The sequence below is a fragment of the Carya illinoinensis genome, chromosome 2, assembly GCF_018687715.1.
Source record: "Carya illinoinensis cultivar Pawnee chromosome 2, C.illinoinensisPawnee_v1, whole genome shotgun sequence".
In the NCBI taxonomy this organism is placed as follows: Eukaryota; Viridiplantae; Streptophyta; class Magnoliopsida; order Fagales; family Juglandaceae; genus Carya; species Carya illinoinensis.
Window position 1 is genome coordinate 31,771,529 of NC_056753.1, and position 24,301 is coordinate 31,795,829.

The 24,301-nt window shown below is 35.2% G+C and overlaps 3 protein-coding genes across 11 annotated transcripts; all 3 read right to left on the minus strand.

The window, feature by feature from the left end:
• Positions 1 to 1,386: 1,386 nt before the first annotated feature.
• On the minus strand, positions 1,387 to 2,747 carry LOC122300952 (NDR1/HIN1-like protein 13). Its single transcript, XM_043111965.1, has one exon. It carries the CDS (start codon positions 2,361 to 2,363, stop codon positions 1,602 to 1,604), a length of 762 nt encoding a protein of 253 aa, XP_042967899.1. The 5' UTR covers positions 2,364 to 2,747; the 3' UTR covers positions 1,387 to 1,601.
• A 3,347-nt stretch (positions 2,748 to 6,094) lies between these two features.
• On the minus strand, positions 6,095 to 13,587 carry LOC122300953. Of its 9 annotated transcripts, none has more exons than XM_043111972.1 (8): positions 13,230 to 13,586; positions 13,058 to 13,107; positions 12,323 to 12,465; positions 11,609 to 12,013; positions 9,113 to 9,420; positions 8,953 to 9,009; positions 7,134 to 7,546; positions 6,095 to 6,580 (listed from the first exon to the last, which is right to left on the minus strand). In XM_043111972.1, exons 4-8 carry the CDS (start codon positions 12,010 to 12,012, stop codon positions 6,314 to 6,316), a joined length of 1,449 nt encoding a protein of 482 aa, XP_042967906.1. In that variant the 5' UTR covers position 12,013; positions 12,323 to 12,465; positions 13,058 to 13,107; positions 13,230 to 13,586; the 3' UTR covers positions 6,095 to 6,313. The 9 variants fall into 9 exon arrangements, with proteins under 9 accessions (XP_042967906.1, XP_042967905.1, XP_042967908.1 ...); XM_043111971.1 differs by having other exon boundaries at positions 13,058 to 13,126; XM_043111974.1 differs by lacking the exon at positions 12,323 to 12,465 and having other exon boundaries at positions 9,113 to 9,216; positions 9,316 to 9,420; positions 13,058 to 13,587.
• Positions 13,588 to 16,129: 2,542 nt separating this feature from the next.
• LOC122300954 (protein HOTHEAD-like) lies at positions 16,130 to 21,323 on the minus strand. The gene is made up of 6 exons (XM_043111975.1): positions 21,147 to 21,323; positions 20,439 to 20,847; positions 18,006 to 18,316; positions 17,538 to 17,923; positions 16,659 to 17,227; positions 16,130 to 16,534 (listed from the first exon to the last, which is right to left on the minus strand). The coding sequence occupies exons 1-6, from the start codon at positions 21,220 to 21,222 to the stop codon at positions 16,480 to 16,482; spliced, it is 1,806 nt and encodes a 601-aa protein (XP_042967909.1). The 5' UTR covers positions 21,223 to 21,323; the 3' UTR covers positions 16,130 to 16,479.
• Between the last annotated feature and the right edge of the window lie 2,978 nt (positions 21,324 to 24,301).

The following is a 24,301-nucleotide window of genomic DNA, read 5'->3' on the forward strand; positions in this document are numbered from 1 at the left end:
AAAAAACATCCAGGGAGGTGTAAGTGTAAGTGGGGTGTATTTTAATTCATGAGTTAGGTGGGTTTATATATATATATATATTTTTTCCATGGAACGGCCACGGCATGCGTGCAGTTGCTTATTGGACGCCGGACGGTGTAGACACCATTTTTTCAACATAACCGGTCTCTAGCGTTTTTCTTTTTATAAAGGATTGTTCGAGATTTGTATATTTTGAATTTATATATATCATTTCATAATATTTTATAATAAAAAATATTTTACAAAGAAAAATGTTGTTTGAACATATATTATATATATGGTTTATCCATGATTTACCAATTTTTGTTTCTAATTTTTTTTAGTTTTTTGTTAGTGATTAAGTAAGTGAATATTATTAAATTTATAAATATTTTTAAAAAATATATATTTAAAGATGTTAAAAAAATAAATAAAACAAAAAAAAAATCTAAAATGCATTTATCTATTGATTATCGGTAGAGATTATATATTCCTGTAGCATGATCGATCCTTTACGTACAAATCAGCATATCATAAGAAATAATGTGAATTTATAATTTGATAATTATCGGGTCATGAAATAATGATGGAGTTAGTACCTATCATGATCTAATTATAATTAAGATTTGTGGAGCGATGTGATAATTTGGACCTTTTGAGTTATTCCAAATTAAGAAGAGTAATTATGGCTTCATCTTATTTTTTTTTATATACATACATATTTGTATCGATAAAAATATCTATTCTGGGGCCCAACTGCATATTATATGATGGTACTACGCGCGCATGACTGCATGCACACCAACAGCAATAATTCAACCCCACCGACACAAAGTGATGAGACGATGCATGCACCAAGTAATGAGTCCCACTAAACAACATTAAATAATTCAAGACTTTTGCAAGCTTTCGAGTGATCGTCGACCTAATTTTCACAGCGATTTAATTAAAGCCCCCATCAACCCCAAATGCCTTTATTTTATTAATTATGAATATTGTCAATCACGCAACGTGTGTGTTGGGATTTCAGAATCCACCAGATCATCCTCACCATTATTGCTACGTATATTATCAAAATATCAAAAGCTCATGAAGCTGGCGCCAGTCCATTATTTCTTTCTTGTTAATATATACATATACATACTGATATTCTTCATAAGATAAAGTTAGATTATATAATTATTTTTATTATAAAATAAATCAAACATATTATATAAATTAATCAATTTATAAAAATAATTTTATGAAATTTTTTTTTATAAGTATAGCACTTCTCTTGTATTAAAAAATTTGATTTATATTCATGTGCATATAAGAGAAATTAAATAGTTAAACCGACAACTCTTAAGTCATTTTCAGAAATTAATTAGTATGAAACAAAGAAAATAAAGGAAAAATTAACAGACTTTTTGAAAAATAAGAAATTTCTGTCTCCTAATTATACAATATTCAACCCACCAATTTTTCTTACATTTACTTAACCACAAAAAAGGAGGTAATTAGACAAAAAGAATAATAGAAAATTATTTAAATAAAAAAAAGTAAAGAAAAAGAAAATAAAATAAATTCCCTCCTTTCACTTTTCCGTTTACTGTCCCAGCTCAGAAAGTCCATTTCCAGATCTTAATTCTGATGTCAACCTTACACTTGGCGTTCGAAGTAGAAGCAGTCACCGCCGTCTTACCAGAAGGAACGGTAGCTTTAATGCCATCACAAGAAACCCTAATTCCAATCTTTGGGGTCTTGATTCCTCCCATCTTGGCCTTCACTTTTGTGTCGAGCTTTATCTTCAATGGCAGACCCTTGTTACTTTTCATGCCCCTCTTCAAAGTAGCAGCAGACGCGCTGTCCAGCTCTCTGCCACTGCTCGTAATAGTAGCCTTCAAAAGGGTTGTGTTCTTTTTGCCATGCACGAAGGAGGGAACAGTTCCGTCGCCAATATCGATGTCGCTGGAGAGAATAGAGATGATGAGGGGGTTATAGATGAAAACGAGCTTCTTGTTCGGGTTCTTGGCGTTGATGTTGAGGTCGAGCTTGGAGTTGAGAGTAGAAGAGGTGACGTTGAGGTAGGAGAGTTTGAGGCTGGTGACGGAGAAAGACGGGCGGTGGGGGCGGTAAACGAGGTAGAATATGGCGCCAGCGATGGCGACTAGGAGAAGGAGAAGAATGATGGTGAAGGTGGACCAGAGGCAGCAGGAGCACCAGCAGCTACGGCCGTGGCGACGGCGGTGGTGGGGTTGGGGGCGGTAGGCGGGGCGTGTGGCGCCGTATAGTTGTGACTTGGTGGCCGGGAAGGTTCCGTTGGCAGCTGGGGCGGTGCCGTTGGTGGCGGGCTTGGAAGAGGGAAAGACCCTGTCCGTCATATTGGCGTTTGTCTGTACGGGCTTGAGAGAGAGAGCGAAGAGAGGGGGAAGAAAAAGGTTGTAATTGTTTGGTGTAAAAGGGATGAGTATTTAAAGCTGCTTGTTTTGGTTGGTAGAGAGAGAGAGAGAGAGAGAGAGAGGTCCTTCCTTTGGAGTTCGGAAAATAAAGACAACTAATTAAGGAGTCTGATTTTGTTCTGAGTTTGTAACTAAAGGAAGGAAGGAGAGCCGGAGAGGTGAGACCGTGAGAGCTCTTTGTTTTGGTTCAGAGAGAGGGTGACGGAGCTTGTGTTGGAGCCCAAAAGGCCGAAAGGTGTTTGTTTTGACGAGAGAGAGAGAGAGAAGGGTGGAATTAAGGATGTGATCGAAGTGATGAAAGGGGGTGAGGTGGAATGGTGATAGAGAGACGACAACATGATAACAACAACTAAAGACGACCATGCCACGTTCTTACGGCAACTTTAATTTGCAACTTGCACACATTCTCATCTGTAAGAACTAATTATAAATAAATATTCTATTTACAATCTTATAATTTAGATGTATAAATTTATCACCTCAATTATTAATATAAATCTTATTATTTTTACACATTTAATGAAAAGAACAGCTAGCTTCTAACAAATAATGAAAATTCGTACCCAAAAATCAATTAGCCTAGTTTGGATTAAGATTTCATCTAATTCATTTTATATCGTATAATTATTATAATCTTTTTAAATTTTTATTTAAAATTTAATAAATAATTCAGTTTTTTTAAATTTTAAAATAAAAATAATAATAAAAATAACATTCTAATAATATTATATTCAACTTTCATCTCATCTCAATTCACTATTTAAATATTTCTTTATTATATTTTGTGTGATATTTTATAAAAATTATAATGATGAGATAAAATTAATTGAGAGATTCACTCAATCCAAACAATTCTTAAAAACAAATTCTTGTATGAAAAATTAGAAAAATTATTTTTTTTTCCAGCTGTTTGGTAATTGACCTAATTAATTCCCAGGTGAACGTGGATCTATACCGACCCTCAACTAACTCAGATGTTTCCATCTCACCAGCTTAGGACTCACTGATCTCTCTCTCTCTCTCTCTCTCTCCGGTACGTCAAATTCTCGTGGAATAATTTTCATTAGGAAGTGGAGGCCTGCATGTTTTTCATGCCCCTAAACTCTTTAAGGTCTTTTTCAAATAAATACATGTTTTAAATATATATCTTGAAAAATAATAAAGAAATAGATTTAAATTCAAAGATGAGAAGAGATAATGTTAGATAAAAATTGAATAAAATATTATTAGAATATTATTTTTTGATATTATTATTGTTTTAGAATTTAAAAAAATTGAATTGTTTATTATATTTTGTGTAAGAATTTAAAAAAATTATAATATTAATGAGATGAGATGAGATGAAATACTTTTTGAATCCAAATGAGATAAGTTTTGAGAATATATGTCTATATATATACACATAGTTGTTGTAATATCACATCATGATCATAAGGTTGACAATAAATTAAGAAAGAATAAAGTGTACAAATAAAATCCGAGCACTCTTTTTAATTTTCTCTCCATTATTTAATGGAAGTGGAAAAAAAAACCAGCAGATTGATTCCTTGCTTAGTCTTAGAGATATTCTTGGCGATGCGACTAGAAAGACATAAACCAAATGAAATAACCATTCTTTGTGGTTTAATTTGTCTGGCTTGTAACCATATATAGTGGTCAAGTGCAGGAAGGGAAGAAATGGTACTGAAAGCAATGGAAGAGTCATTTGCGCTTACCCCAAAGGTCTGGGCAGGGCTGGGTGCTTGGGAGTTGGGATGATGAAGCTGAGCATGAGTTGAGTTGATTCAGAGTATGCATGCCTCGTAAGGTTAACGGGATATTAATCTTGAATTCTTTCTGTTCGCATGTGGATGCATGCTGATCTAACGATCATGTTATATATGAGGGCCGAGAGAGTACTAAACAAAACAGTCAATCAAAGTGGAGCCACAAAATGATGGAAAGTATACATGTCATGTTGAGAAATTTGTATGCCATTGATCAATGAAAGGTGGAGAGATCATTGCTGCATGCACAATCATTTGATCCTCTCATTTTCTCCTAAGCCCACGTGTATGCGTTACTTATTTACCATAATTAAGCATGCATGCGGGCTGTTTGAAAAATGGAACAAGGCAGAAGATCAGTTAGAGATGATCAGGAGGAAAGTGCTTCTCGATCTTATCGAGGGTGTGTCAATCCCAGCTAAGGAGGCAGACTCAAATGATGCTCACCGGAATAGTAACAACACTTCCAGCAGCCATGGCTGCAGAGAGAGCCGGAGAGAATGTGGCCCAGCTACAAATGATCAATACCATTCCCATTGTCTTATTTGTAGGATCTCAACTCTGTTAATTTCAAAAAAAGTAATACTACATACAGTCTTAGGATGTGCGAGTCCCGCGTACTATTTTTGAAAAAAAGTTTAGTCCATCATTTAAGAAATGATTTTTTTATATGAGTTCCATATTATAAAGTTAAAAAAATGATTTGATTTTAATTTTTTAATATTAATATTTCTATTTTAAAGTTTGTAAAAATTGTATTGACATTTATATTTTGTTTTAAAAATTGTAAAAGATAATAATTTGGGTCATGCTACGGAGACCGATAGTCTACCAATATATGATATTGTTTTATTATTTTTTTCTTTTTTTCTTAAACATTAAGAAATATTTTTTTAATATGTAAGTAAAAAAATCAATTAAATACATTTCTTAACATATAAAAATTCTTAACATATAAAAAAAAAAAGAACCTATCGGTGCAAATGCTCGGTAGACCATTGCAACATTTTCCTATTAACTTTTATGTTTGAATAATGATTAGATAATGATTAAATGAAGGTTTTGAAAATTTAAAATTTAAAAATATTTTTTATTTTAGTGATGTTTGGAAATAAAATTATGAAGAATTTTAAAAAGTTCTGCTTGAATTTTTTTTTTTTTTTTTTTTTTTTGGCAAAGTAAAATCAATGTCTTTTTTTTATCGATAAGAGTAAAATTGATGTTAAAAGTTGAATCACCATTATCAAGACAACGATAATTATTCCATTCTATTCCTTAGGGTTCCTACATAGTTGGTCTCATCTCAATATTTAAATCTTATTCAAACAATAAGCACTTTTCAATTTCTCTTTCATACTTTTTCATTTAATCATTATAATTATAAAAAATTTCAATACAAAACATAAAAAATAATACAACTTTTTTAAATTCTGAAACAAAATTTATATTCTAACAATATTTTAACATTATAAAATTTTTATTCAACTTTTCCTCTCTTTTCCTAAAACCCAATAAAGATTTTAACTCAAACTATTTCACTATTATTTACAAATTATTTTACTACTAATCACAAACCATCTCACTACTAATTACAAATTTTCCATCTCATTTGACTATCCAAACGAAGCCTAAAGTCAAGAGATCAAAGCTTAAGCTTGAAGGAATCATGAGAGGAAGGATAACCAAAAACTTGCAACAGAAGCTAGCCCAAGCATACAAGGAAGGGGAAGGGGCATCTTGACATCCCAAAAATAATTTCACGGTGAACTTTATTTTATAAGGCATCTAAATAGAGTGGTAAGGGGGATACGAAAGCATCGGGCTAGTCCTACAGATATTCCAAACTGCTCTCAAGATATCCACCAAAAAGTGAAAAAACACGTAAACTTGGCAACAAGTTCAAATCCAAACAGATTAATAGTGCTTACATTATACTTGAAATCAATGCTACAAGTGAGAGGGAGAAGATATACAGTAAAACTGTAAAATAAGCAGCATATACAAATTCTGAAAAGCAACGGAGGCTGTTGACATCCTTGTTGAATATTTTGGTTTTACATCCTTAGAACAAATAAGATAAAAACTATATTGGCTTGTAAAATTCAGCTAACCTAAAGATCTCCTGCTCCACCTCTTTGAGCCAGCTTTTCTCCGCCCCCGTCTTCTTGTGTGCCGAGGGAAACTTGACTTGGAAGGGGAACGTGATTTTACATTAGATTGAACCTTGGGTGTCGCTGTCTCTGCGGGCAGGTCAGGAATAGTTTTCTGCTCTTCCAGCGGTACCTGAGGCTTCTCTATGAGCCATCCTCTGACTTGGCCAAAACCATCCAACTCTTCCTTGGCAGCCTGATTATGTATCAGAATTCCTTCCTTCTACAGGCATGAAGAACAAATTAGTTGCGACATATAATAAAATGTTCAAGCAACTTTGGCGATTCAACCAATATACAATTCAGTCGCAAATAACGGGTTCATTTGGAATCTGTAACTACCAAATGAAGAGAGGTGCACGCACAGGATATCAGTGTCCCCATAGGTGCATGTATGAGTTACATCGCAGGAAAACTCCAAAGACGAGAAACACCAGCCAGCTAAATCACCGATAATGTGACAACTCGAATAGCTTTCATGTACAGCAAAAATTGAACTTGCTCTATTTCACTGAGCAACTTGCTCTATTTCACTGAGTGGCTGATAAAATGGGACAGCTTTGAATAGTTTTATGTCACAGATTATAACAAGTGAACTAATAACCAAAACCTCTTCTCATTCTCAGTTTGCTATCCATGGGCTACCAATGACAGGCGGAAAAGAAGTCTTACATGATCATAGTTACTTACAACAATATTCTACAAACAAAAATTACGCAGATACCTGTAAATCATGCCACAAAATAAGCACTTGCATTTTCATATAAACCCCTCACCTGAGACTGGTCAATGCTTTCAATTATATTAGAAAGAGGGTTTGCCTCCCCGAGACTGAAAACTGCATTTTCAGACATAGGTACATCTCCCATGCTACCCTCAGATATATGCCGAGAAGTAAATCGAGATTTAGCTGGCAATCTATGTCCATTATCAGGAGGAGAGGCAGGACTTTGATCAGAAATGGTCAATGCTTCAGATGGTACAGGAAAGCTCAACTTATTTATGGAACAGAACTTTCCAGGATTTTCACTGAGCACCTTGTCAATTTGGGTCTTCAGCTTGCGAACTTGAGAATGTGCCACTTCAATCTTCGAGAGAATCTGTTCCAATGAATTATCACCATTTCCAAATTCAAGAGATGACCATCCATCATTTAGCCCAAACTCATTACTGCCATTAGCAATCTTATCTGCAGAAATCGGCATGAGAAAATTAGTGCTGATAAGTATTGGTGGAGAGAGTCTAAACAAAACGTTTTCAAAAGAACTAGCAGAAAATCAATATGCTCTTTCAAAATCTAAGATCCTGCTGGAAGACATTAGATGCACTGGACCCAGTCAAATCACCATGTTTGATATTTCAAAATACTTCTGGTGCCTCAAGAAGTAAAAATACAAGGAGATATGATTATGAGAACCATATTCAAGTCCAGCCAAGCCAAATATTGAAGGTCCAAGATTAGTTGTCAGATTTGATTCAAGTATGCACCAAGATCGAACACATGACCAAGCTAGATTAGCTTTTTAAGTTGGTTCATTTAACTTTTGAATAAGCCCAAGCTTGTTCACGAGCTTCTTAATTAACTTATTCTTTCCTCATAAAAAGCGAATATTAATCAGTGAAATTTTATACATTTTGTGAACCCAAGTTAATTTTATTTAATTAATGATTATTAAAAGCATATTGTTCAAGTTAATTAGATATTTTTTTTATAAGTAATAGATATAACTATTTTTTATGGACTCATAAATATAAATTCACCAATCATATATGTATAACAACTCATACATAATCTTTATCATATAAAGGAAAAATGAATATTATATTATAACCTTGGTCTGGAAATTTAGGTAGTCTAGTCATTAGTCTATATGAGTACATTCAACAGTATATATATATATATATATATATTTATCCATTCATACAAAGAAACACACACGTTTATATCAAAACTCATGCTCACAAGGATTTTAGGTATATTTCCTCAAAGAAAATGGCTAGTGCAAGTCTATGACATTCATGCCCCACCCGAGCCTTTTGAAAAACTATGGGATCAGTGGGTCCCACCTTTTTCCCAAAGGACCTATGTAAGACTTGTACACTATAGGATTGTATTTAGCACTACTCAATAATAGATATGAAGTTGTACAAGCTCATTCGAACAGGACCAAGCTTATACAAACTGAGTTCCTTTAATAAATTATTCAAAATGTTAAAGCGCAGTTCTTTCAGTTAAGTGCACTGAACGGTAGTTGATTTTATATAAAACAAGCTAAATATTTTCATGGATGGCGCAGTTCATTTACAGTTATAATCAAAGATATATTTTTCATTAATTTGTTGCTCGCACACACACCCGGACACACATAATTCTATAGTTGCAAAATGCCACGTAAAAGGCCATCTCTTCTTGTCTCATTAACATTTTGACCATCAAATGGTTTCAACTAATTAGATCGACCCTACCAAATATACTAAACACAAGCAAATGCACATTTTTTTGTCAGTGACTAACAGAGTTACAAGCAAATGGACATTGATACAACATCTACAGCCTTACTAGTAGTATATTAAATCAACTTTAGTACTTCTTACCTAGATTACCACAATACCCTTCTATAGGAGCACCATCAGCAATAGACCTCTTACTTTCTGGGGAAAAAAGAGAGAGAAGTTCAACAAAGAAACATGAATTATACTTATATGAGGCAATATTAAAATATTGAAGCAAATGACAAAATTTTGAACTTCATACCATAGTAGGAGAACAGGTTATGTTGTGATATATATGGCGTTACATCAGCCGTCTCTTCAACTCTCTTTCTTTTCTTCCTCGCCATGACCTTATTTCTAAGTTGTCTGGAAAAGGGTAGGGACTTTGCATCAAAACCTTCTAAGGTGAAGTTTTCAAATTCAAACTGCTTTCTTTGATCATAAACTGCAAGTTCTCTATCATACTTTAGTGCCTGGGACTGAAGCTCCTTAATTTGAAGTTCGATCCATTTACAGCGCCACATAAGAGGACGAATAAACTGCCTCCAATGGACTGTTAACTTTTTCTTCCTGGATGTTAGAAGCACAGATAAACCATGTGAATGTGAGAGATTTTTTCAGCTAATAGAGGCAACAATATGTTCTCATGCATGGTAAGATAGATAATAAGAAAGAATAGGTATCCCATTCCCACTTGCTTTACGTGAACAGAGAAGAAGCAAGTACATTGTATCAGTCTAATTTGGCTGAGAAGGTCTTTGTGTTACTGTGGTCTGCAAACACTATGTTGGTTTGCGGCAGATGTAGTATATGACATCGCAGTGGATGTAACAGTCCAAGGGCAGGAGAAATGGGACTGAGAAGAATAGAATAAAGAGACTTGACTTTCAGGGATTTTGAGAAAAGGTATCTCTTGAGATTTGACTATATCAACAGTTTAAATAACAGCAGAAATCACAGGAGATTTAAAAAAGAGAAGATTCGCATAAAAGATTAAATTCATTAGTATGTAAATGACCCTAGATACTCTTCACGCTAGTAATGGCAGAACGGTTCGAGGTGATGCATGAAAGTATGATGCCAGCCTATGGTTGACTTCTTTATAATAGTAATCATCAACCACAACCTTAATGAAATTAAAAATTACGAATATTGCGCATGAACATTCTATCTTATCTATGTTCCCTACATAGTTGGGGCATTCTTTGTACTTCATATGGCTTTGACTATTCTTTTATTAATACACTTTGATTAAAAAAAAATCTATCTTATTTTTAAAGGTCTTTGGGCACTAAATATTCATCCTCCAAACCATATATCCCAGTTAGCTTAGTGGAATTGAGAAAGCTTGATCAAGTGGGCTTGCCAGCTTAGTTAAATCTCAGTTAGGGTGTATTTGCATGATCACAATGAACAATCCCATGAATGTAAAATAATTGCGTTGGCATATTTAATTACAAAACTTGGTCTCATTCAGTTGTAAATATGTTCAAGACATTCTAGACTGAAATTAGATCACAAATTACAAATATTGAGAGTTCACTAGACTCTCATTAGACACTCACTTGACACTCATCGGACCTGCTTGTTGAGCCCAATTCCAACAAGTTCGCTAGACATTTCATGAAAACAGAGGTGAGAAAAAATTGCTATTTTGGGCTTGCTAGACACATGAGACCCACAATCAAGCACACATTTGAATCCGAACATTTTTCTTATAGGTAGAATCTGAACGTTAGAAGCCAATTTTATAAAGTGGGTTTTTTTGAAACCTAAAACTAGGCAGACCAATTCGATTTACTTGAACTACCTCAAACCAACCCAGATTCAACCAAACAACTTGGGAAAAACCATAAAGATCCATATCCATCCAAGAAAATTACGGAGCAGAAAAAAAAAAAAACATTTCACTGTAGGCACCCGGTGAGGTAAGGTCCTTAATGGCATCCATTCACTTGATTAAGTTTTCATTTCCCCTCCCCAAGAGAGAAGATAAATTCAAAAAAAAAAAAAGTAATGACTACAATTAAATGACATCATTCTCTTCTAAGAAAGCATAGAAATTTGCAAGAATCTCATCAGATTAGTTTATGATACCCAATTACAAAGAGTTTTGCTATAAATCTAAGACCAACCAGAAAGACTGGCTCAAGTCCTGAAGTTGAAGACATCAAAGCAAACAGGCCCAGACAGGATAAAATGATATGGGTAGGCACAGAAGAAAACCACCATTTCACAAACCTTTTAGTTTTAGTACAACAGTATCATTTTCCTTAAAAACTTGAAAGTATTACTCAACAACCAACATAAAAAGGTTAATTACAATTCTCACCCCTAAACTACCACATCTTTTGTTTGCACCCTACAGTATAAAAAGTTTCATTTTGCACCCAAACTATATATTGTTTTCCATTTGCACCATGAATACAATATGGCCATTAAGATGAACGAAAAAGATGGTCACATGGCACGATCTTAATGGTTAGGTTTGAATGGAGGGTGCAAAGAGAAAAATCTTGGTAGTTTAGGGTGCTAATTGAAACTTTTGCAGCTTATAATGCACAATGAGAAATGTGTGGTAATCTGTGGGTGAAAAGTGTGATTTCAACTCTAAACATACATAAAGTGGAAAAAGGAAAAAACATCTCTCTAAACTTTATATGGATACCATGATATTAGGCTCATGGACTCTATAACTGCTACTCAATAGATAAGAAATAAGCAATATATGCAATAATTAATTCAGACCAGCGAGTACCTTATTCGAAAGGCATCAAAGCATCCATCAAATACTGAGGCATTACTTGCACACACATGTGACTCAATTTCGTCATCAGTCAACATCAAACCACTCTCCGTCCTGGATTCTGTACCACCAAAAGAACTTGAATGCTCAGTCACATCTTGGCATTCACCTTCAACCGGTACAGCATCAATTGTATCAATAATGTCGGTTATATTAAGCTCCATATTATCAATTCCATTATGTTCACCAGCTCGCTCAACTAATAATCCTTCCACGCCAAAGGTGTTGTCCTCACAATTACTTGCACGTTGCAGAAGTTTTTCTTCTGAGCCTTCGGAGGCAATTACGTTGTCCTTACTAACCGAAAATTCCATAGCAGCTTTCAAATTTCCTTGGAGCTCTAAATCAGGGCCCATACTGCAACATGATACAAACTCAGTTCATTATTTTTGGCAGTCAAGATCTTACAATATACCAGCAGCACAATAAAAAAAAATTCTGTCAAAAATGAATTTACATGAATTCCAAATTAACTCAAAATGACCTATTAAAATGCTGAAAATTGTTGATAGCCCCCACATATAATTCAAATGCTGAAAATTGCAAGCTTTGTGACAACCTATCTTTATCAAGCCAAATTCGGATTTCTTATGTTTCTTAATTTGGAATTTTTTTTCCTCTCATTTAAATAGGCCTGAATCCCATTATTCTTGCTTAGGCATATACCAGTTCTGTCGCAGGAGTAAAGCCAATGTTGTTGCCCAGCAGGCCCCATTCTGGAAGCGAACACAGATCTAATTCTGGGTCCCATTTTTTTTCAAAAGGCTTGGATTGGGCATAAATGTCCTAGACTTGCACTAGCCATTTTCCTAGAGCAAATATAAATAAATCCTTGTGAGCATGAGTTTTGAAATAAATGTGCATGTTTCTTTGTATGAATGTGTCTATATATATATACTGTTGAATATACTCATATTGACTAATGGCTAGACCAACTAAATTTCCAGACAAGGTTATAATAGAATATTCATTTTTCTTTTTTATGACAAAGATTATATATGAGTTGTTATACATTTATTAATGATACATTTTTATTGATTTATTGTAGAGTAGGGCATAGAATAGGCAAGTGTTTGGTTGCACCAAGAGAAAAGAGAAAGGAGCCAGGCAATATTGTCATCAGTACAACTCTAATCCATATATGATAAAGTCCATCTGACTAACCAAGAACCAGCCAAAAAAAAAAAAAACCAAACAGCGAAAAAGTCAGTACAAAGATTGACAGATTCACAACCAGCGAAAAAATTACCACCCAATCACAGATTCACGTAGCAAAATAAAAAATTTAAATCGGTACCCAGATTCAAGTGGCAAAAAAATTACCGAAGCCTTAAATCACAACCACCATATCACAGATTCAGCAAAAAACCAAACATGGCGAGGGGCAGTGGAGCGACTTACTGTGGAGAATAAATTTCCAAAAATCTGGAAGCAAACTTGGGTGTGCAACACTGCAAGAAAACCCCAAATCTGGAAGCAAAATAATGATAGTCTAGAAACCAAAATGGATTTCTTCACGGGCTAATTTACAGAGGCACAAATCTGGAAGCAGATCGGAAGATGTGGAGCTTACGTGGTAAATTTCGCAGTAGATCGGTAGATTAGCGGTTCCCGTCCTTAGATGTTCACCAACTCAGGTAATGAGGAGAGACGGGAGGGTGGTTCGGAGGAAGGGAGAGAATGAGGAGAGAAAAGAGGGACTTAGGGTTAGAAGCGGAAAACATGGTTAGAGAGAGAACCCGACGAAGATGTGGGCGGACGCCGACCACGGGCTGGGTGGTGGCCGAGGACGACGGGCAGGGGCAGTGACGGCGACGGGAGAAGAGGAGGGATTTTGAGAGCCAGAGGGAATGACATGAGGTCCCGGGGGTAAAACGGCGCCGTCTTACCAGCATAAAACGACGCCGTTTTTCTGAGCAGTGAGTCCGTGTTGACGTTGTGAGGTTTTCTATGACAAACGACGCCGATTTAAACATTTTGGGCCGGGCTTCCAGGATTTTGGGCTTTTCTCCCCTAAACCCTGTTTTGGGCCTTTTTTTTTTATCCCTAAACCCTTAACCAATTTTAATATTTATTTTAGCCATAAGGTCTTTTATTTATAGTTTTTATAATTTTTTTATCACTAAATTTAATTGTTAATATTAATTATTAATAATTATTATTTAAATAATGTCTAATTACATATTATTATACTATAGTATTACATGTTATTATATTAGTGTGTAACTTATTTATAATTTAACTCTATGCTAGATATATTTATAGTATCTTACATGTTATTATACTATATAGTATTACATGTTATTATAATATACTAGTTTCTAACTTCTTTATATACTAGACTTATTTCTAGTGTCTAATTAGATATTATTATTCATTAGTATTACACGTTATTATACTATAGTCTAACTTATTTATAACTTAATTATATACTAAACTTTTTAGTGTCTAATTATATGTTTCTATTTATATTTTTTATTACAGTTGAAGGGAATCACATATCCCAAGTCCAAATAACAAGCCTAGTTTATCAAAGGTCCCCACTAGGAGACAAAAAAATGAGAGGGGAATGGAAAACAATGAGGGATAAGGGAATAAAAAGTGCCAAGAGGAAAGTAAGGAAAAAAGTGACTGTTCTTCACCACTTTGGAGGGGCATGCGACCAAACGACTGACGTAGACTTCAACTTCTTTTTCGACTACTTTATCATTAGGAGAAAGATACCAATGATGAAATTTTTTACATTAGAAGATAGAATTCTAATCTCCATAGTTCAGTATGGATGAGACAATCTGAGAAACTGTAAAATAAATATATTATAGTAAATTTTTTCTCTATAAATATCTTGTAGATATAGGTAATATACCAAACTACGTAAATATGAGTGTCTCCCTCTTTGTTATTTTCTTTATATTTTTTTCCTATTCACCATCATGGATGTATACACTAACCTCGTATAATTGTACCGGACCACTGCCGAGAGCTCCAAACCACACCAATCGATGCCCGGATTGTCATAACGGGCCGGAAATAACTCTTTCTCTCATTCTAACCTGTTGTGTCATTTTTTCAACATCAACAATAGTACAAATATATTATTTTATAATAGTTAGCTATACTTCTATATTATTGAATTTGTTTATATATATAAGTTATAGTTATAATTATATATAACTATACTAACATATATTATCAATATATATATATAAATACATATTTTAGAAATATATGTTCAATATCGAAGTCGGATATGATCGAAGGAGTCGGTCTAGTGACACCTCCGACTCAAACGTAAAATTGAAAAACAAATTCCAACATAAAATCGTAATCGTAATCTAATTTTCGAATTTTTACTGGACCTTACGGAACATTGTCAAATTCATAAGTGGCAGCTTGCATTAACTCTGTTAAAAGTCCATAGTCAAAGTATAATTATGATTTTTGAGGAGTAGAAATCGCTTCCACAAGCTAATCAAATCGTCTATTTTTATTTTCTCCTAAGTTAGTCTCTCAACACCAAATTCATGTGAGTAGCTAGAAATTATTAGCCTCAACACTTAAAAATCAGATTTAAAATTGTAAAAATTGTTATAAATACTTTCTGTAACATTCATGCACGAGTTTCTAAGAATTTTATGGATCTTTCTCCTAACGATAGTATGAGATGAACTATTTGATTGATGAAAAGGAAAACAAGGCTTTCACAGTCGAAGACTGATCAATAGTGAATGAGAGTACCTACTGTATTCTTGTTGTTCAAAACAAGTTGACCACTACTAGAGAAGCTAAAGGTTATGATCTAGATATCAAAAAGGATATGTGGATACCAAAAATTTTAGAATCCTTGAGAACCTTTTCTGCTATACTGACATTCTATATTCATTTTGGGGCAGGCATTGGGGCCACAATATTCACAGACCTTTTGAGCAACTGGTCTGGCTCTCAAGGATATTGCGTGTATGGTATTATATTTTTTTTTTAAAAAGAGTGGGGAGGGGTGACCAATATAACTTTCTCTTCTGGGCGTGACCACAAGGTTCTCCACGTGCTGCGACATATTTAGATTGAGCCATAGCTATTAACCCCTATGAGAGGCAGTACTCCGTCACAGCAACCCCACCAAAGTGGCAGCATGCAAGGGCTACAAGCCTTTAATTCACAAGTTTTACAAAGATAAATCGTTTTGAATTTGTGACCTCGGGCAAGGGAGGGAAAACAATCCCAAGCCTTTGCGTGGTGTATGGTATTATTTTTCAGTTTATTATGTTTATGATTTATTCTCTGTTTGATAATATATCAAACCCTGAGCCAATGTCTAGGCCATATATCCATGTCGCCTTCTTTTTCCTTACCTGCAAATGACACCTATGACTATATATTCAGGGGGCTGATCCCTCCAGGTGTAGACAGCTGCCTCTCTGTCTCTCTGGGCATAAGATGATCTATATCATGTACCAATTAAGGGACTGATCATATCAAAAGTTGGTAGAGAATACATATATAATAAAATCATACATTTTATTTTTCTCATCTTAAGTCACACGCCATTTAATGTGATATATTTTAAGTGACTTTATAAATCAATCATTTAAAGAAAAAGTCACTTAAAATATATCACACCAATTATTGTGAATAAAGATAAGAAAAGTTAAGATGAAGAACGATACTTAGTATCATTACAAAAGGCTAGCTAGCCAGGCCAGATGCATTTCCTACATAGCATTGCTGCTTTTAAAGAACTAAAAAATACTGGATACATTAATTCCACCATTACCTGCCAACACTTGTCTCATCCCAGCTCCTACCTGAACTTCCAAGCTTCCTTATATGCCAGCTTCTCTTCCTAACCTATCCCTTAAAATCTTCATTCCCATATACCTGAATATCACCAAAAAAGCACGTTGAGAAAATATATATATATATATATATATATATATATTTATAGCAGAAGACATTAGTACTATAAATACGTTGTGACGTTCTTTCTTGTAATTAATCTTACCTGCCCATCATCATGACAGTGGCTTGAGGATTTGTGCCTGGCGATTCGTTAAAGATTGAGCCATCAACAACGCGGAGTCCGTGAATGCCAAGGACATTGTACTCAGGGCTAACCACCTTGCCCACACGGCACCCACCATGGTAATGCCAAATTGTGATAACAGTATCCTTGCAGAACTGTTCTATGGACTTGGTGTCATTGGCATGTTTAGGGACGAGGTTAACATTAGCCCTGACACTCATACCGAGTATCTTCTCCAGAGTTTCCTTGTTGCATTTTGTGTAGTTTGTAACGTGTTCAGACTGCACAATCCTCGTGGCCAGCCGAATCCCATCAACGCAGCGTTGAAGATCGTAAGGATGCTTGAAGTAGTTGAAGGTGACAGAGGGGTTATCATCCACATTAGTGTTGTTCAATCTTAGCTTGCCTGTTGAAATGGGGTTGGCAATTTTTTCTAGAATGAAGCCTCCCCTGAATGCTTCATGGGGTAAATTCTTCTTGCTTTTGATGTAAGCTCGAATGGCCTCTGGTGTTCTTTGCTTTGGGGGAATCGTGGAGAGTTGTCCAATCTGGTCATGCAGTTCAGGAGGAGGAGAATTAGATCAAGTTCCTAGACAATATTATAGCTCAACTAGTACTTGATTAACGGCCCCATTGTTTTTGTTTTCCATAATTAATGCTTTAGTTGTTTCTGCATTGGGTTTTCAAAGATATCTTATAAAAATATAGCTAGCAAGTTATTATGCCTTGTTGTTCGGATACATTAGACAGTAAAATATTTTTATTATAAACTATATCTAATATGTATGGACGTAGCAAGTCACCTCAGCTCGTGATTTTTAGTTTTTTGTGAACCAAACATTTTTTCATATTTCTTACCTCAGCAGACATGATGCCATGGTGGCAGTGAATGCTATCGTTGGACTGTCCAAATCCACTGCTAGTTTCAATGTACACGCCCTTCTTTGTAATCCCTACAGTTTGGATGAGAGACTGCTTAACTGGCCTATTAGTGGGAACGAAAATAGCATTCATGGGATTGTCCGCCATGCCCTTTCCAACAAACTTGTTATCAAGCACTACAGGAATGTTCAACTTTTCAAGCTCAGCTTTTGGTCCAATACCACTCAGCAATAGCATTTGAGGGGTCCCGATTGCTCCGCAAGATAATATGATTTCACTCCCTGGCCTATTGACAAGAAGTGCTTGATGCTGGTCACCCTTCTCGTCTTTGAAAATGACCCCCACAGCCTTGGGTTGCTTTCCTGCATCATGTGTCAGACATTACCGGTCTCATGAAACTCTTATGTAACTTGAACAGTAACATGAAATTCTTAACGTACGTACGTGTTTTTTGAAACACAATCTTCTGTACAGTCGCGTGGACCAAGACAGTGAGCTTGTGAGGGTTGGCGGAAGCAAGGAGTTCGGCGGCGCTGTGGCGGAGGCCAAACCTGTCGAAAATGGTGCCGCCAATCTTGGTTCCATATATGTGATCGTATGTGAATCCATTAAAAGGAGACACCCCAACATCGAGAAGGCTATCCCTTACTGCTCTCTGCCATGGCGCAAGCTTAGGGCGATGGACAATTTGCTTCTCGACCCAAGGGTAGGACTCCTCAACTAGCTTCGCATCCCAGCCCATTTTCTCTATAAAACTGCGTATATAACAGTACAATTGCTTAATCAAGCTGTATGTAATGTATGGCCAAAAATGCATTATGTGTTCCTTTTTTGTGTATTCAAACGCCTTTTTTTTATTAGAGTAACGATAGATATACTCTTAAATAGACAAATTTCGTACAAGTTCTTTATAAAAAAGTAGATTAAATAATTTTTTTTAGACTTTTTCTTGGTAAAATCGACTTTTTTACAAAGATTTATATATGATTTATCTATTTGGAACTTACACAAATCTTTTCTCTTTTTATATTTTATCACATCAAAATGACTATGTAGTTTCAAATGGCCGGTAATTTTCAATTTTACTCTTATAAAATCTAAATTACATAATGAGTCATGTTACAGCTATCGAACAATTCACTTGAAAAATTGTCCCGAACAGTATTTTTTTAATGCATTTTTTAATCATTATAAATATTTAAAAAAATAAAAAATCACAATATTATTTAAACACACTTCGTTAATAATTAAAAAGAAGAAGAAGATGAAGATTCAGAACACTCATTCAAGATAGTATTTCTCTTACATAAATAGGATTCTATACATAGTTTGGGCCCGTGTCACTTTTACAGCACATGGCAAACGGCCCAATGATGTCATTGTCAACTTATGAACCTCTCATAACTTAACCTAATCTTTGGGCTCTGGTTCCTGGAATGTGAACGGGCTTTACGAACACGTTTTTGGGCTAAGGTTTTTAACCGGGCTGAGCCTACCTCTTTAACACAAGGTCCGAGAACCTCAACCCGGTCCAACACTAATATCAGAATTGAACTCTCTTATCCCTAGGGGTCAAAAAAATTAAAATGCAGTAGAAATTAAGCTTCATTAGCCGTTGAAAATGGGTAGGTGCTTAGAAAACATATAAAATAGGTAGGTGGATTGGTAATAAGAAAATTAAAAATTAAAAATAGAGGTGAGTTGCAATGTCCTAGGGACCACGTATTCAATAGGTCATGTTAAAAATTTATGACTGCCTTAAATGTTCAGTGTCCTCCTAGATCTAATAAGTAGACATTGCTGGAAAAATTTAGTGGAAAGGGACTATGAGTAGCCTTTAGGGCTCGTTTGATTCCTTGACTGCACACAGCTTGGTTCAGACTTAAACCTCTTCTAACATACAAACACCGGATGAGTTTGCATCCATAAATAATTCACATGATTCTAGATGTGTCACGTCCATGACATGAACTGAACTGATCCCATCATATGCGTATAGCACCATCAGCTATACTTTCCTGATAGAGACGTGTTAGGGACCTTGATGAATTTGCATCAAGGACGTATAGCACCATCAGAACTGATCCCATCAGCTTCATGCAGTGACTAATTTGATCCTTGCTCATAAAATATATATTTATTTAAAAAAAAAGATGCTTCCTTGCTACAAATGCCAAGTTAAGTGAACAGTATTTTTATTAGTGAGACTCGTATTTTTTTTAAATTCTTATAAATATATCTGAACTCGTCTTGATATTCAAACGCATCTAAACTCATTTTAGGTAGATCTTATAGAACTCATTCAACCACCTTAACTCACTACTATTTATAAAAGAATTCGAATCAGTTCAAAGTCCAAATGCAAGCTTAATGGACTCTTTCTTTCAAAGATGAAATCATAAATGTTCTGTCACATGGTACAATGACATTGTCATGTATCTCAAAAAAAAAAAAAAAATAGCATTTTCATGACCATAATCCAAACCATCAATACTTTTAGAAAATACTAAGAAATAAATTATTCCGAATTAGGCAATAAATTATAATAATTACTCACCACCCACGTACACCTATTTGTTTTTTGTGAGACTTGCAATTACGGATAATAAATTTTTCCACAATCTAGTTGTAGACGTAGAGTTTATACTTTCTAGTCACTGGGATCGGAATGCTTTTTCTTTCTTTCAAGAATTTTTATTACCTCAATTCATTAACTCTATTTTTTCGTCAAGGAAAAAAGAAAAATGTTAGATTTATAAAATAAAATTTATAAAATCACGTGATATATATAGTCTCGCTTAGATTTACGTTAATTTGTAAGATTATTTGTTATGAGATGTTTGAGAATCATATATTTTTAATATAAACCATATATACCTTGAGCTTGCTCTGGTGTAGAAGCCAGCATTGATGCAAGAACCACCACCCAAAACTCTAGCTCTTGCATTAATGACCCCATCTGTGGAAACAAAGGCTTGGGAAGCAGAAGTTGGAGAAGTGTCTGCTAGGGCAATGTGGAAGTTCCTTAGAAATGAAACATTTGCATTAGAGAAAGGAACACCCCCTCTTTCAAGCAACAGAACGCTGAAGTTTTGAGACAGGGTGGCAGCCAAAGGACACCCGGCTGTGCCTCCTCCCACAATTATGTAGTCGTAAGCATTAATGTTGCCTCCACTCGGCGGCGATGTGAAGGATGATGATGATGGTGATGGTGATGGTGATGATGATGAGAACGAGCTCGCTCGTTTGATAAATGGATATCTGAATTCCCAGATATCCTCCTTACCTGCATTACAATTTCCATGCATTTCATATTTTTACTCAGAAAAATTTCAGCTTCACTCCATTTTCAGTACAGAAGCTAGAACTTCATAATTATTCCTACATCTTTTCGATCAAAGTAGTATAAGAGCCAATTAAAGGCAAAGAAAGGATACCCAGAACTAAAGGAGATTTTGCTAGATAGTTATGAACAGAAAAAACAAAGAAGTATATATACTTTCAACACAGATACATGGAAAACGGTATGGCCATAAGAAATTATATAGCTTGAGATGCTGAAAGAAATATGAGCAAGAAGAAAACCTTGAGAACGAGAGTGTGAGTTCAAGAGACATAGAACCAAACAGAAAACGAGCTTCCCTGCCCCAACTAAAGCCATTGAAACCACAGACAAAGGCTCCCAGAATTAACTCTTACAGAAAGAAGGCTTCTGATCTTTATGGCATCAATCTGGCTGCCTCTGGTTGGCCTGTGTTTTATGTGTACACGGTATATATATACGTATAAATATATACAAAATTCAGCGGTCATTTGCATTTAAGATGACCGAAACTACAACCAGTTATTTAATGAAATGAATGGCACGGTCGGAGTTAGGAATTCGTGGCCGTTGGATAAACTCCTTTTGTAATCTGATCATGTCCGACCATGCATGTGACAGCTCACTTACTAGCCTACATTATATTGGATGTATTAATTTAGGCAGATTGATATACTTTTTGAAGACTGGAGTAGGGAAAAATTATTAGGTAATCCATAATTAAAATGATTTATATAAGCATTAATTTTAATTGATATGATAAAAATTAGTACTTCGAGCACACCTAATAATTATTCTAAATTCGGTGCTAATATTTTGATTTTAGAACTGCTATAGATATAAAAAAAAATTACATAAAAATAAACTTATAAACTGACATGACTTCACGTGATCTATTAGATCTATTTTATATTAAAAATAACTTTACAATCTGACGTGTTGCATCAAATGCAATTTATAAATTTACTTTAATATAATTTTTTTTACTAAAGCATTTCTCTTTTGATTTAAGTTACTTTTTATGGTTTAGTTTCTGGAGGCAATGCATATGATCTGCGGATAGAGCTTTTGTTTAATATTTAATTTATATATGCAATTTTTAAATACACGCAAATTCATTAGTGATAAATTTTTTAAATATTTAAAAAATAAAAACAAAATACAACACTTTTGGAAACACTTTTAGGGGACAACCACGCATTTTCTTTTGGAATTCTTGTATTTTCTATGTTTTTATTCATGTGTAAATCCCAATGCTCAGTGCAAAAGTCAAAGCTGCTCTCTTTTGGTGTTTTAAGATTGTTTCCCTTATCAAATAGAGAAGTTAGCAGTTCGTGCCTGCAGGTTCATTTATTTCATTCATGTCTGGACCCAACCTTGACACCAATATTGCAGTGAACAATTTTGCAAGACCGGACCTGTCTCATTGATGTACAGAGCAATCTGTAAAAAGGATTGATCATTGTGGGGGCTGTCTGAAAAATGATGAGTGTCTCTAGATGAACATGAATTTCCCTTTGCTTTAGAGTATATCTATTTGCAAAATGGTGTATTTTACTCGTACACATGCTACACTCTTCTTCACAGATCAAATCAAATCTTGTCATGTCAGTAACATAGCAACACTACATTTGGACATGGTGGAAATTGTGATCCTGTATGCATCCAGACCATGCATACAATTCTGAATTCTCATCTACCTCCAGCTTACATATTTTTCTCCAAAGAGCAAGACAACATTGCCACGAATACAGATGCAGCAGCAAATTTCTGAAATATTATGCTGGAAAATATATTTCATTTAATAGCTTTATTATCTATGCTGAAAGTCCCTGTTAAAACCACAAGCTCCCCTACCTCACTTACCTTTCCGAACATCATAAATTCCGTCTTAAATGTGTCCTGGAAACAATAATATCAGAGCTCATATTTTCATGTCTTATGCGAGGGCGTTGGGTTTCGATGCCTGGTCGCTCTTTTATTAGGTGTTTTAACGCGTTCCCCAGCATGAGAAGCGAGAACAAATGAAGAGTGCAATCCCATATTGATAAGAAGCAAAGATATTCAATACTTTATAAACTCACAACAACATTGGATTGCTCGCCGGGCTCAGCAACGCGAGCCTGTAACCTGAGTAGGGGCAAAAGGGTTATGGAACGGTGGCCTAATCCGTCTGATCGGATTCCGGGGGCTTTCTATTGGCCCGCCCATTCCAAGCCGAGAGCTGGGCCATGTGACTTGAGCGAAGGCTTGGGTTACGTGGCTCCTAAAGTGGAGGGCACAGCGTGAGGCTGGTTCCACAGAGCAGCGACTACCTCCCGCTCCTGGCGGTGGAAGGATAACGGGCCGGTGCCATCCGGGATTCAATAAGATCAGCCCGATTGACCCCAGTTGGACCATAACTTTTTTTATTTTTTTATAAAATTTTGAAGATTCATTAATGGACCGGCTAGCTATTCTCTATCAATAAAAATCTATATTATTGGTGCCATCCCAAGTAATCTGAGTAGTCCACTCTCGCAGCTTGGTGGCCTTAAGTAAACAAATGTCATGCACTATATCATTACCTTTATTTATTTTATTTTCTGATACGCAAGCATTTAAATGTCATGTACTCAGCTCTCAACTCAAACTAGGCTTCAAACCCAATTTAATTGGGGTTGGCTCCATGGATCCTTATCAACCAATTAGGTACGACCCCATCTACTTTTTACTGCCATTCTATCCTATCCTTTGTTTAGACATACTGTGTACTAGGTTCACGCCCCTTATGGTGATTCTTTAATTAATTATATTACTTAAAGAAAATACATGTCAAACTTGTGCTGAACTAGATCAACCCACTATTGGCAGCAAGGACCTGTTGACTTCAGCTGGAGCTAAAAAGCACCAAAAATCGAGTCGTTTACAATTTTTCATAAGATTTTAGTCAAAAAAAGCTTTTAGAGTCAATTATATCAGCAAGATTCAAGAATTAACTTGTCAGCACAGAATTATATAGTTTGGAAATAAGAACTTCAGCATAACCAAAAGTCACCTCTTCCCAAGTGCTTGATGCCAGTGGATCAAATGTTGTGACGCTCCTATCTTTTAGGGGTAGCATTTGTAGAATCCACCAAAGACAAGAGTGTTCTCGATACTATCGTTATCATCATCATCCAAACGGATGATAGCCATCACAGACAGCAATTTCAAGGACTGGACAAGTTAATAGAAATAATTAACAAAAATACAATACAGATTCAAAATACCAAAAAAAAACTACATAAACTATGGCATACTGCAGAGCGAGCAGTTTTGGTGATTGCACGAATGTCTTCCTTCCCAGTCCAAACCCGTGGCATTGAATCAGAATCATGACTAAACAATGTCGAAAACCTGTTTGCAACTTAAAGTCAGTCCCCTCAAAATAATCTGA